Consider the following 13834-nt stretch of genomic DNA (forward strand, 5'->3'; position numbering starts at 1 on the left):
AAGTGTTAACAATTTCCAATAAACAAATTCTGCCAATGGAGGATGCGGTAACAACGCGATAATACCACCACACCACACGGAATTTTGACTGTTTGAACTTTGCCGTGCGGTAGGCCTACCACGCAGATAAAATCTGGGGATTACACCAAAACTGTAGAAATTATTACTTTTCATTCAGATTTGGTCATCTGGTAACAATATATTCATTATCGAAGTTTCACCACAAAAGTAAATGACCAAAATAATTAAAACAGTTGTGAAAAAACACTTTGTGTCAATTGGGCCTTGAATTCACATATTCAATTGCATCCTACCTGTTATATGTTAAATACATTTCTGCAGATCATGTTACTAACGTTATCGCATTTTAACTTTCTTTCAAGATAGTAATGGTGTTTTTAGAGATGTTTCAGTGTAGTAAGGGCCCAAATTTGAGATGTTTTAGTATAATAAGACCTAAATCATCTTTTTAATGGACAAATACACGCAGCGAACTTTAGCATCTCAAAAAAAACTTTACTAAAACGCAAAAGTCTATTATTTGTGGGCCCTTTTGAGATGGTGGGGCCCGGGCCCCCCTTGGCCCTCCCCTTAACACAGCACTGCTAATCTCGGTAACCGGTCCTGCGTTAAGATCCTCTACAAGTATGCGAAACTACCAGGAATAAACTATCAAGGCTTTGTCAGTCCGAGGATACAGATTCAAAACCAACCAACCAACCGGTTGAAAGTCTATGCTGCTCATATCTTCGCGTCCAACCAGACACTGCCTCCAATTAAGCCCCAACAGCAATGGGGCGTGAGTGATACAAGAAGAGTCAACAAACTAACCGGCCTCTATCCTCCTGTCCATACATCAGAGGTGTACAGGAGCCATGGTCTCAGTTTTCGGTCGCAGTCTGAAATTCTTGGCAAAAACAGGAGTCGGAGTTTGATTTTTTGCCAGTTCATGAAAAAACATCCAAATATTTCCGCTTTGCTTGGCGCAGTTCTTACTTTTGTGTAGTCAACTTCTATGATTTCATTTTCCAAGCAGTATTTTTTTCATTTAAAAATATGGTTTTCATTTTTATGACTGGGGACAGGAAAATGTGATGCGTAAAAGGCGACACAAAATCTGGATTGATTTATGTTTTGTGTTTGGGGTCGGATTTGAGATCGTCGAGTCAACATTCCCAAAATACAGTATTTCAGCAGGGAATTTGGAGCCTCATACTTCGGACTCGAGAAAACCTGACACTTCGTACACCTCTGCCATGCATGGCCTAACAACCACATCATAACCAGGAGTCGGAGGGATTTTGAAGTGTCCAGAGTCGCTAAAAAAGGCCGACTCAAGCTTAGTGCAAAACGATAAACAATAAAAGTTTTATTTGTAATCTTTTTTTAAATATTGCTTCTTGTTCTCCGTATTGCGCTCTAAAACTTGACCAGAAACTAAAAATGTTTGTTCTTGTTAATTCCTGTGAAAGCCACAGTTTTAATTTTGATCACAGCATAAGTAAAAATAAATTTAAAAACATCAAAAAGCAGAGAAATAAAAAAAATCTGGCAACATTAGAGCCGAGTTGGCCAGTTATAAATCGAGGAGTCGAAGTCGTGTATTTTCGCCCGACTCCAGAGCTCTGATCGAAAAAACGTCTTCCATTTAATACTCTTGACTTGAGAGTGCAATTAAGCTGAAGTGATGAAAATTGAATGAGGCTGTTCACCAGGCATTTAGTTAAACAACATGATGCGTTCTACTGGCGCATATTAAACTAAACTATCACAAGATGTATAAAGTGACAATCTGCTTTTATTCCGACGTTTCGTCAATCAGACACGACTGACTTCTTCAGGGGCCTAGACCAGGTAGTGACTACCTGTCTAGCATGGCAAAACACAGGACCATGTTTACTTAGCTTAACTTGCACCAGCAAAACGCATCATGTTATTGAAGTGAGTTATCCAACTCTACAGTCCATAAACAATGAACCAAAGTATCATTTTTTTATAAAACAAAAAACATTCTAAATTCACACAACTGTCACACTTTAAAATAAAATCAAGCTTTGACGTGTCAACAGTCCTTTTAACTGCAAGGTATCGTCGTTCCTTTTTTGAAGATATCAGTATCCAGTACAAACGCTAGGTCTCATCCACTGAAGAAAGAACAAACGGATGATGATGATGGTTAATAACTAGTCACCTAATAATGCGTGACTGTAACGACGTCAAGACAACACGAAACTCAATAAATGACTCCACTGCTGGTCAGGTTTTTCTGTATGTACTCCACATCAACACCGGATACCATCGAAGTGTTACGAGGGATGTGTCGCATAGCGATTCTCTAGAAGAGTAAAGCGAGTCATGAGCAAGCATCCACTTGTCGTGGCTTGGAGGTAAAGTGGCAGGGCATATTGGGACAGCGAGGCAATTGAAATTTTGAATATCCAAAACTAAAACATTGCCAGGCGCTGGCATTTTGTGGAAATGATATAACCGAGCTCGTGAAGTCCAACTAAAATTAAGTGATTTCGTGTTACGTGCTGGCTGTGAAATTTGATCAAAGATTTGGGATCACTCCGACTTAAGGTAAGTCCCTTTTTTCCGTCTAAGAGTGCGCTATCTTTGCAGTAAAGAAATATCTAACCAAACGCTTTGAAGTTGCATAGGAATTGTTTGACAAGAGGAGGAGGGCTAATGCCAGATGACGGGATCAAGAAAGATTAACTTTATGAGCCAAGATGCGGATAATCTGAACACGAGGCAGCACAAGCTTGTGCTTCACTATGTTCCATGGTTGTTATAGGTAAAACCCCTAAGAACAGCACGGCGGAGTCCAGCGTTAGGGAAGCTAGCCGATATGAACAATTAGGACAATTTACAGACGCTGACGCAGGGCTCTGCAGCAGTATAGGCTACCTCTTACTCGATGCGTTTTCATTATTTCAAAACCAAAGGAATCGGGAGCTCTCCAATATGTCACCATCACAGTCAGTGCCAATACATAAAAGCGTAGTAAACTGCTATAGCAAGAAAATATGATTTGCGTCTCCTAGAACACCTCCACTCCTCCAGTGAAAAAATATATCATCAACAATGTAGGTTAAAAAAAACTCATATAATGATTTTCTGAAAATATTGATAAAAAAATCTAACCTGCTCAGAGGTTCCCTCCTCCAATTCATCGTTTGATGAGTCCTCAGAAGATACAAACTTTGTGTAGATAAAAATGAGCATAACCCCCATGAGTGCGGATACAGTGACGCGGATGATAGTGCCGGTGGGGAAAGGAAGAGGAGGATTAAAGACATACACCTGGATAGGAAGACACCACGAATAAGGCTTTCATGATCATAACAATAAGCTCACAAAGCACTCATTTAGGCCTCTTAAGCTCCAGGGAGCCACAGCCGCCAAGAAGCTGTTAAATGGCCTGCAAAACTACCACGCTGGCAGGCCATGTTTGGTCGCCGGCTTCTACGAGCAACATTTCTTCACTCCTTTGGTACTATTTCAAACTTTTTTTCTCCACTTGAGTTTGTAGGCTACTTGAAACTTTTTTCTCTTCACCCGCATTTACAACTTTTTTTCATAAACAAGGCACAGTCTCTCACACGCACAGTCGCACACGAGAAATATTGCTTCGTAAAAGTTTCGCAACAAGGCTGAGCAAGTGAGCATCGCCCTATGCTCTGGAAGACTAGCTCTACATCTACTTGGGAAGCAGTGCATTTAGACACAACTGCAAATATGTTTCAGGGCCTTATTCTTACCTGAATGAATGCAAACACACGATATTAATTAACGGTCTAACGGATTTTAAAAACACGCATTCTCAGTATATTTTTGGCTCCCGAGGGTGAGAATTTGGCCCCTGGAAAGGAAGCTCATGGTAGGCCATGCTTGGTCGCTGATAAAACAAAGGAGCTTAAAGGTCTGCAGTTATGTTACTGCATCATGCGAAACAGGTTGTAGCTTAGACCTGCACAATTCCCAGCACGTTTCACTTTTGTTACGGTAAAGTTTTCCATTATAGTTCTACGATCGAATAACTTGCTGTTCCACGGTAAGCTACTGCACCGTATTTATCGACGTTTGGCAACTGACACATTTTAAATCAACTTTTTATCTTTCACACAAAGCATACGTGAGTGTTAATACTTTCATTTAGGTTACCCACGCTAGAGGTATTATGATAATTCATGTAAATATTAATGACCCTTTTACCCGTAGCATTTTCAACATGTTTTTTAGCATTAAATGAACCAAGGTTAAAACTAAAAGAAATGCTGACGTTTACACAAAACACCACCGTAGCTGCAAAACAATCAAGTATCCTAGACGCAAAATGGTTGGAATGCTTATAGTTAATCTGAGAAGAAACTGCAGAGCCCAAAGCACAGACATCAAACTCATGTTTCCAACGTTTTCAAAACCTTAACTGTTTCAATTACCTCTGGTGACTGGAACAGTTTAATTTCCGACTAACTCGCAAACTCACCTGAAATTCGTCTTGTAATTTGCAAAAGGAGGACCCACTAACCAAAGAAACTCGAAAATGAAAAAGTCCCGACCCCTAAAACAATCAATATGTTGGTAACAAAACAAACACTTGGTGCCGAGTCCTGTTTTATAACTTTTTGATGCCTGTTTGGGGCCTAATACAAGTTGATTGAAGGAATCTTTATCCTCGGACTGAGAAAGTTTTAATTGGAAGGTTAATCCTAGCAGTTTCGTATACTTGTAGACGCAGAGACGGTCATCAAGATTGACAAAATGAAGCTGGTGCTAGTTTGTTGCATCATAGTTAGTTTGTTGCATCATAGTTAGTTTGTTGCATCATAGCTAGTTTGTTGCATCATAGTTAGTTTGTTGCATCATAGCTAGTTTGTTGCATCATAGTTAGTTTGTTGCATCATAGTTAGTTTGTTGTAAACGGGTGAATGCTGGACCTTAGATGCACTGTAGGTGTGCAGATGATTGAACAGGGTTTGTCGAGAGGCATGTTGATATGGTGAGAGTACCACTCTACCAGGAGTACCGGACATCGGAACAACAAGTGTTCGACAGATTTTTCCTCCTCCCCCCGGAGTGCAGGGGTCCCACTCAAGATTTTTTTTTATGATTTTATGCCAAAAAAAATCAACAATTTTATGATTTTACTGTACATCAGAGATCGATGTTTTGTTATGTTTAATTTTTTTCTTTTTACATTTTAAGTATAAGAAGCAATTACGGAAAAACATTCACTGCAAGTCATCACGCCAAATAGAGCGAGAGCCAGGTCGATTTATTTGACTGTCTGGGTCAGTAAGGTTTGACAAGTGTTTCTAGACTGAAATTTTGTGTAGATTTCAAAAATAAACCTCTTACTTGCACTAGCCTGACCGTTTTTGTTATATTAAGCATATTCCGAGATGATACCTGTCAATATCGCTATATCTGACTAAGGGTGCACCATTTGCCCCCGACCTTTAGCAAAAAGCCTGAACTTTTTTTTGCTTATGAGGTTATCTTAGAAAACAACTTTTGCAAAGTTTCATTTTGATTGGACAAAGTTTAACCCCCCCACCCGGCCATTTTCTAAGGAGACTAACGGCATTTTCTGCACATTATCGCCACTAGATGGAGCTGCTTACAAGATGCAACTGCATATTTACTTTGGAAACATACCCCTCTTGATTCTGCATAATTTAAAAAAAAATTATCTGAATTGGCCAATGGGAAGCAGAAATATGGGCAGTTTTGTACTCTCCCCTAGAGTGTGAAAACTTCAACCAAAGAACTGATGGCACAAAAAATGATCTTAGTTAAAAATGGCGGTGTGTGCACAAAAGGTTTGGCTCTGGATTTGGAAAACCTTGTTTCCCTGAACTCCCAGCAGACACATCCAGGGATCTCCAGGACTATATTGGAGAAGACTCTTGGTCATTTTTTAAAATCTTAAAATTGACTCAGCATTTTTAAGTGAACCTATCGAAAGCTGGGATGACAATGAGACTTACAAAATTGCAAAAACAATTGTGAATAACATCAGTGTGGTTAATGACACAGCAGAGCGAGGAGTCAAACTGGTCCAGGATTTTCATGGGACTGCTCTCAAGGAAGAACGATATCAAAACATTTTACAAGTAGTAGAGAATTCCCGAAAAAAATTACCAAACCAAAGAAATAGGAAAATAGATTCAGCGTCATGGTATCTCACAATCTAATTGCGAGTTTACTGTTTCATTACCTGTGTGACCTTCATGATGTGAAATTCGTGTAAGGTTATTGCTGTACAATATCTATCACAATTACAATAGATGTTGCACTGTTCTTTCTTTGTTTGTTTTCAATGATATACATCTCAATGAGTTGCATTTGTTGAAACTTTGCATATTTGAAGTCAAGTCCAAGCGGTTACGTTAGCTTAAACTTATGAAAAGCAAGTTTCTGCCACCTAGTGGATAGAATATTTAAAACTAGCAGCAAACATTAACTCACCACCCTTGAAAATGGGGGGTTAGACACCAGTTTTGCTTCAATTGGATGGACATTTAAGGAGATAATTGTTGTTATGTTTTGGCCACTAGAGGCAGTACTGCGCTAGGGGAGAGTACAAAACTGCCCATATTTCTGCTTCCCATTGGCCAATTCAGATAATTTTTTTTTTAAATTATGCAGAATCAAGAGGGGTATGTTTCCAAAGTAAATATGCAGTTGCATCTTGTAAGCAGCTCCATCTAGTGGCGATAATGTGAAGAAAATGCCGTTAGTCTCCTTAGAAAATGGCCGGGTGGGGGGGTTAAACTTTGTCCAATCAAAATGAAACTTTGCAAAAGCTTTTTTCTAAGATAACCTCCATAAGCAAAAAAAAGTTCAGGCTTTTTGCTAAAGGTCGGGGGCAAATGGTGCACCCTTAGTCGGATATAGCGATATTGACAGGTATCATCTTGGAAAATGCTTAATATGACAAAAACGGTCAGGCTAGTGCAAGTAAGAGGTTTATTTTTGAAATCTACACAAAATTTCAGTCTAGAAACACTTGTCAAACCTTACTGACCCAGACAGTCAAATAAATCGACCTGGCTCTCGGTCTAAAAGCAAACATACAGCTTGTGAGTAGAAGTAGAAAACATAATATAGGCTACTGTAAGCTTGTTATACTTTACATTATTTTAATATGGTCAAATTGTTTAGCTCAGTACAAAATTTTTGATTTTTACATGCTCAGTTCTCCACCACATCTAAATTTTATGATTTTTTATGGTTGTGTCTAAATTTTATGCCTATTTTATGATTTTTCCAAGTCAAGCAAAATTTATAAATTTTTATGATTTTATGCCGATTGAAAGTGTTGAGAGTGGTTAGGAGGGTGATTGTACTTCCCGCGAGATGAAACAACTGAAGTGCGCCTATCTAACCGAGAGATCGGGACGGACAGTTTACATGACCTGAAAGGCAACTAGAAGACATTGACTACAAAACAAGCGGTAAACTAAACACTAATCATCAGCTCTCACCATGAATCTTATTGTTAGCTGGCTCGCATTGAAGATAAATCCGCTGCGCCCCGAGGTCATGTGGTCTCGCAGCATAGTCATGTCCTGGCTGTTGGACGCAAATCTGGCACGGCACATCAAGTGGTCCGATCCATCGCTGCCTGAAGTTGGAATCAATGCAGAACACATTCAATGTGGGACTTCATACCGGTCTCGTTTGTACAGAAAGAGGCACAATGCTGACAGGGGGGAATATTCTCACGCAATGTTATCCCCAACACGGGAACATGCAGATGACTCCAGGGGGGTGATAAGCCACCATGCCGCTACCAGGATATTCCAACGTGCCTAATGCAAACCAGCAACAAAGCATAACGCGTATTCATAACTAACAGCTCAATAGAAAGTCGTAGTGTCGCGAGCTACGCTATTGCCAAAACATCAACCAACGACATGATGGTCTCTAGTGCAATGGTTCTTAATCGGGGGTTCGCGAAGCGATTTCAGGGGGTCCGTGAAAGTTTCCGAGTTTGCAGCATGATTGATTGCGAAACTTAAAACTGGTTGTGTTTCATTTATGTATTACAGTGATTCTTAAACTGTACGTCGCAATGCACTGGTGCGTTATTTGAAATTTTAAAGGACATCGCACAAAGGTTTGGTTTTCTAACTAAACAAAAAAATCATATAAATGAATTAAATCTTTTAATAAAGTAATGTTGGTTATGTTCAACTTAACTGAGACAACAGATTGTTGATCAATGCTTAACTTAGAAGTGCAAACGTTAGTCAGCAGTTCATCAGCACTCACAGTTCTGCCATGAATGTGATTATACAAATTATAAGATAACAAATGATAACAAATGAAAAAACGGAGAAGTTCTTTATATCGGTCGCAAAATTCTATTAATTTTTGATAAAATTTATAGAAAAACATTAAATCAGCATATAGATTAAGATTACTGATTTTGATCTTGTGAGTCAACATATAGCTCATAACATAACTTCGTCAATGTTATCAATCGTCATAAATTTGTCGCGAGTTCAGAAAATTCTTCTAAGGGGACGTTCAAATATTACGTAACGCCTTCGAGGGGGAGGGGGGGTTTATGCAAAGCGTTACGTTAGCGTCACATCGGGGGGGAGGGGGTTCAAGCAAAACGTTACGTAACGCTTTCGAGTAGGGAATGGTAGTTTTTTGTGCTGAATTTGTAGTGAAAAAGCGTTACATGGGGGAGGGGGGGATTGAAAAAAGCGTTACGTTGGCGTTACATGGGGGAGGGGGGGGTCAAAAATTCGGGAAAAAAACGTTACGTAATATTTGAACGTTCCCTAAGTGTGTCGCTTCAAAACTTATGAAATATTTAATTCCATTAGGAGAAGCGATATACCAAAGTTTGTTTTAAGGGGTTCGCGACCGCTTCAAAGGCACCAAAAGTGGTCCACCAAAACAAATAGGTTGAGAACTACTGGTCTACTGGTTTGAGTGCTCGTCTCTGCGTCGGGACATGGATTTGTTTCCCTATCGGGGCATACCAAAGACTTTTTAAGAATGGTACTAAGCTTCATTGCTGCTTGGCATCCAGCAGTGAAGTGCGTTTAGGTACTTCACTAACGTCGTTCGCATTAGCTAAAGACTCTGCTCTTGGAGTCGCGGGATAAGCGACCACGGAGAAATTCAAGCGCTTCAACGTTAGTCCTGGGAAGGAACCGAAACAAACATCAACAACATTAAGCCTCACAATAAATCGCTCCGTTGTCTTCTGCAACGAACACGGACGCATCTCTTCCATTCACTTCCTCAAGATACACAAGCTTCCCTGTGATGTTTCGATCTGCGGCCATGACGTCATCCCTGGTCATGACGTCATCGGCGTTGACGCCATAGCCTTCAGTGACGGAGAGGTTCATTTTATACAAGATGTTGTATTGTACTTTGTACACCTAGAATCATGTATAAGGATTAATGTGTTATAATATGGTTAAGGCAAGATTGCAATTGAGAGTTTAATAAACTGCATGACGGAAAGGTTTTGAAGCTCGATGAGAAGAGTGACGATGAGTGAGGCTAGTGATGTAACATCACTCATCTAATCGCAAGGTGGGAATGTGATGTGCTTTACCAAAGCATAAGTACTGTAGTGTATGTCCACAAGCATTGCAGGAAATAGAGCCCATATGAACTTTTATTTAGACATATCATTGTGTTTGTGGCAACATTGGAATTTGGTCAAGGCAAAGTTTATGTTGTGAGATCAAAGTTTTTCAAAATTCTAATCATAAGTTTTGCTTGTTGAATGTTTATCACGGTGTGTGTTGAAAATGTTTAATATTAGATACATACATGGGTTACAAGGTAGGCTATTAGGCCGACATTAAGTTGACAAATGATGATAGACTTTCTTTTATGACTAAGCTTACAGCCTACATGTTTTAGTTATTGCTTTGAAGGGAAATCTGAATCCAGCAAACAGTGGTTGTGTCATGTAGTATGCAATTATGCACTTGAAAAGCATAATTGCATTTTTAACTATGTAAAGATAACACATGGTAAGTTAAGATGCTTGGCATATAGGGCATATAGGACCAAACATGCTGTAAGAGGTGATCAGCCAGTAATGGATGTTCGGCAGTGGCTAAGCATCATACACCTATTAAGTATAAAACTGCTGAATTTCTTGACTCTATTTTGCAAACTACTTTTTTTTTAAAGTGTGAATCTGTTCCGCTGTGAAATACTTTTACACTGGTAATAAAATTTCAGACATAAAATTATTTCGGATACGGCTCTGCGATATCGATAAATTACCAGATCCGGATCTCAAAAAGAAAAAAACAGGATCGGATCAGAATCCAAACAATCTTAAATCTGTACACTTCTGAAAATAACTTTCTGACTGAAAGAACGATAACAAGTACTGGCTGGTAACCTCGCACGTCTTTCACCTTTTCTCTGCAGTCCGAATACTTCACTAAGGAGGAAAACTTTAAAGCTGACGTGCAAGTGCATTCTGATCGGTTGGTGGCTCCTCTGCAGAATGACTTTAATCTAGAAGACACAATAAGCATCACAAAGATAAGAGTTAAACTGACTGGTAAAGCGGCGGTCGATTACCTTTGTGGCAAGAATACGGTGCGATACTGATGAGCCCAGCTTCAGGGGCGAAACACGTGTCTATCGCTGTCAACTCTTGCTACAAATCGGCTGCCCAGAAACTTATAGTTTATTGGAGGTCTGAAAGGCTAGCGTGGAAGCTACACCGTTATGGTTAGCGAATGGCAATTGCTGCTCGCTGTACTAGTGAGTGATCAGCCTTGTGCTGATGGCCGGGAAGAAGGTCCCTTCTTCACAAGCATCACAAATGTTGGAAGTACAGAACGCAAAAAGCAAAGTCAACACTAAGAAATGTCGGTTGCAAATGCTTACAGACACAGTAGGAATCCAGACAAACATATCGAAACAAAAACGCCATTCCTGCGTCTATAAAAGCAGTTTTCATTAGATATTTCTGAGTGGTGCGCTGAATGAGAAGCGAATATGACCATTGACCAGGCTATGTCGAACCGCGGACAACATGGTATTGACGGATTTGTATGTTGTCATATTGCCGCGTAATGTCAAAGCAAAGTATGACTTGTCGTCTAGACTAGAACTAAATTGCTCTTTTCTTAGTGTGTCTCATGATAACCGGATGGCAGCAATCATCCGATCGTATCTTTTGAATCATCCGTCTCCGTTTCATTCAGTATGATGTAACAATAGTGACAGATGCAATCACCGCACTAGACGTGCACACCTTCACAACATGCCTTACCTCTTTTCCTCAGCGAAGGAATAAGAGAGGAACCGTGTAGAGTTGACAGTGGTTGGGTGGACGTTGTACAGATTGGACGACAATGGAATGGCGACAGCTAGCGACGACGGAGCACGATAGTTTTCCTACACACGAGCATAAGTAACCAGCTGGACATTGTAACGTCATAAAGTAATATTTCTGTGCATGTCGTAAATGTCAAACAGTTGTTTATATCGTGGTATGGATGGTGAGATCATGTTCAACGTATTCACTTCCTCCAACATTCCACAAAAACGGAATCCGCAAAATTTTGAAGCGATAAAACCAAACTATAGGAGCAGTTTTGCATAATTCTATATGAGTAATATCAAACCAAAGGTAGTCAACTGTTAGATGGTTACATGGCGACCAATCCTCACCAAGCTTCAAGTTTGACTGGAGGCCGACCTGCTGGTAATCAAAATTACTAGTATAAGCTGATATATTGATTTTTGAGTAATACTCAATAAATATATTCGTTCTGTATATTTTGTGTAATTTTAAGCTACTTTTGTGCCATTGTTTACAAACAATGGACTAAACTTTGACAATTGTGCTGAAAATTCAAAAAGCATCTGGAATTATAAAACAATCGGTTACATAAAACAATTTTACCGGCAAATCAAATAAAAGGCCGCGCGTTGCATTCGGTTCAGGTGATGTGTAATTTTCTACAGATAGCACAGGTCCGGTGCTCGGGCGTAGAAGCGGCGCGTAATCGAAACGTAGTCTCTGAGTGACGGGGCAACCGGCGACTATTATGACGGTGGTGGAGGTGAAGTAACAATTGTCGCGGTTGTCATGGAAAGTAACCGAGATTGAGGTGGCCACCTGCAGTAATAATGGAAAAACACAGTGACCACCAGGGCTGTGGAGTCAGACAAAAATTATACGACTCCTACTTCGAACACGCCAAATTTCTTCCGACACCACAGCCCTGGTGACAATCTAATTGCAAATCGAAGAACTAAAACACATGTTGAACAAAGGAAAAATGCCCAAAGTTACCTGAAGAAGAAATGAACTTGAAACCTGAACTTCAACTATTTGCGAGTGGGGACCCAGTCGATACCAGTTCGTCGACGTCTGAAATGCCCGAGGATTCCCAACGTTAACTGACATCCAACATTGTTGACGTGATTTCAAAACTGTTGAAGAAACGAAGCGAAATTTCAGACTGAAATTATCTCAGCACTGACTTCAGCATCGGGCACTTCGTTATCTATGTCAGACACGATACACTACGTCATTAGTCAGAGGTTTGAAACTTGATTAACCTGCGTTTTGATGGACGAGAACTCTGTGCACATAAACATCTTTGAACTGCAGAAGGTTGAAAGAAATAACTGGACCAGGGCTCATAGAAACCCTGCAAAGGAAGTCAGCGTGGTAGTCTCACCTACTTCACTGATCGTTATTATTATTTAAAGGCAAAATTGACGCTGTAAAACAGGGCAGATCCCAAAGGTGTGCGATTTCAACAAAGCATAATTATGTGGAGATGCATATTAATCCGGCCTTACAAATATATCGTAAAGTGATTTTTCTGTTTTGGGGGAGAGGGTGGCGATCGCTCAAATCACCCCTAAACCCGCCACTGCTGCGGAACGTCAAAAACGAGAAAATCAAACTGGTACTTAATGAAGAAATCGCATCATCAAATTCCACCTTTTTTAACAAACCACAACTTAACCTGCAATGCTGGCCGCGCAAGTCAGGGGTGTTTACGGTAGTGACGCTGGGTGGCGTTAAAGAACTGGTGTGATTGTTGATAAGAATGACCTCACCAATATGGTTGAACGTCACAACTGCTCGTGGCGTGTCCTGCAAGAAGATGTGCAACTCAGTTATTTGTGGTCTACACCAGGGGTGTGCAACCTTTATTACAGGAGGGCCATATATAAATATCTGGGTGAAACCGCGGGCCACACGTTTATTTAACATATGTTTTCTAGTAGTTGCAGGCACAAAAAAGTAGTTTTTTTTGTTATTCATGTTAATCTTATGGCATTATTAGAGGTTATCTCCTTGCAGAAATAATAAGTTAAGCACATAAATTTCTAAAGAAAACTGCTAATCAAATTTATTGTCACACCGACTACGAGTTCAGTGAGAAATTTGCAGCTGGTTTCTTTTCCGGACGACTTTTTCCAAATTTACTTTAATGGAAGTGCTCGCAATTCGAAGTCCATTTTCCAGGTGTTCGCCTGTCAGAACGGATCAATGGGGATATTTTATGACGCCCATTTTAGAAAAAATCTGTTCGCACAAATACGTTTAGCCAAAAAGAGCAATTTTTGAAGTCATGTTTTTTTCAAATGTGGAAAGTCATCTTGGTTGAGATGTTTTCGGTAAAATAAAAAATTTACGACTTCTTTCCGCAGTTCGTAAAATCGTTGCAACATGCAGCCCTTGCTTAACCAACGCACCTCGGAAAAGTAAAGTAGATCTTTATGTGTCGTGTTGAGATTATCCAGAAACTTTTGAAACTGACGATGGTTGAGCCCTCGTGCTCGAATGAAA

General features: G+C 40.0%; 1 protein-coding gene across 2 annotated transcripts in view; it reads right to left on the reverse strand.

The window, feature by feature from the left end:
- Nucleotides 1–1978: 1978 nt before the first annotated feature.
- The window catches only part of LOC145777234 (uncharacterized), a 29952-nt gene continuing 18096 nt past the window's right edge, over nucleotides 1979–13834 (reverse strand). The window contains exons 11-21 of one of the 2 annotated variants that reach the window (XM_082588560.1): nucleotides 13005–13135; nucleotides 12589–12680; nucleotides 12320–12459; nucleotides 11927–12142; nucleotides 11291–11415; nucleotides 10422–10524; nucleotides 9218–9419; nucleotides 7497–7636; nucleotides 4493–4567; nucleotides 3148–3306; nucleotides 1979–2335 (exon numbers count right to left, since the gene is read on the reverse strand). In XM_082588560.1, coding sequence (XP_082444686.1) covers nucleotides 2234–2335; nucleotides 3148–3306; nucleotides 4493–4567; nucleotides 7497–7636; nucleotides 9218–9419; nucleotides 10422–10524; nucleotides 11291–11415; nucleotides 11927–12142; nucleotides 12320–12459; nucleotides 12589–12680; nucleotides 13005–13135 — 1485 coding nt within the window. In that variant the 3' untranslated portion in view covers nucleotides 1979–2233. The remainder of the gene's footprint in view (nucleotides 2336–3147; nucleotides 3307–4492; nucleotides 4568–7496; nucleotides 7637–9217; nucleotides 9420–10421; nucleotides 10525–11290; nucleotides 11416–11926; nucleotides 12143–12319; nucleotides 12460–12588; nucleotides 12681–13004; nucleotides 13136–13834) is intronic. The other variant, XM_082588561.1, reaches the window with a different exon arrangement.

Source organism: Aplidium turbinatum, chromosome 9 (assembly GCF_918807975.1).
Source record: "Aplidium turbinatum chromosome 9, kaAplTurb1.1, whole genome shotgun sequence".
Lineage (NCBI taxonomy): Eukaryota > Metazoa > Chordata > Ascidiacea > Aplousobranchia > Polyclinidae > Aplidium > Aplidium turbinatum.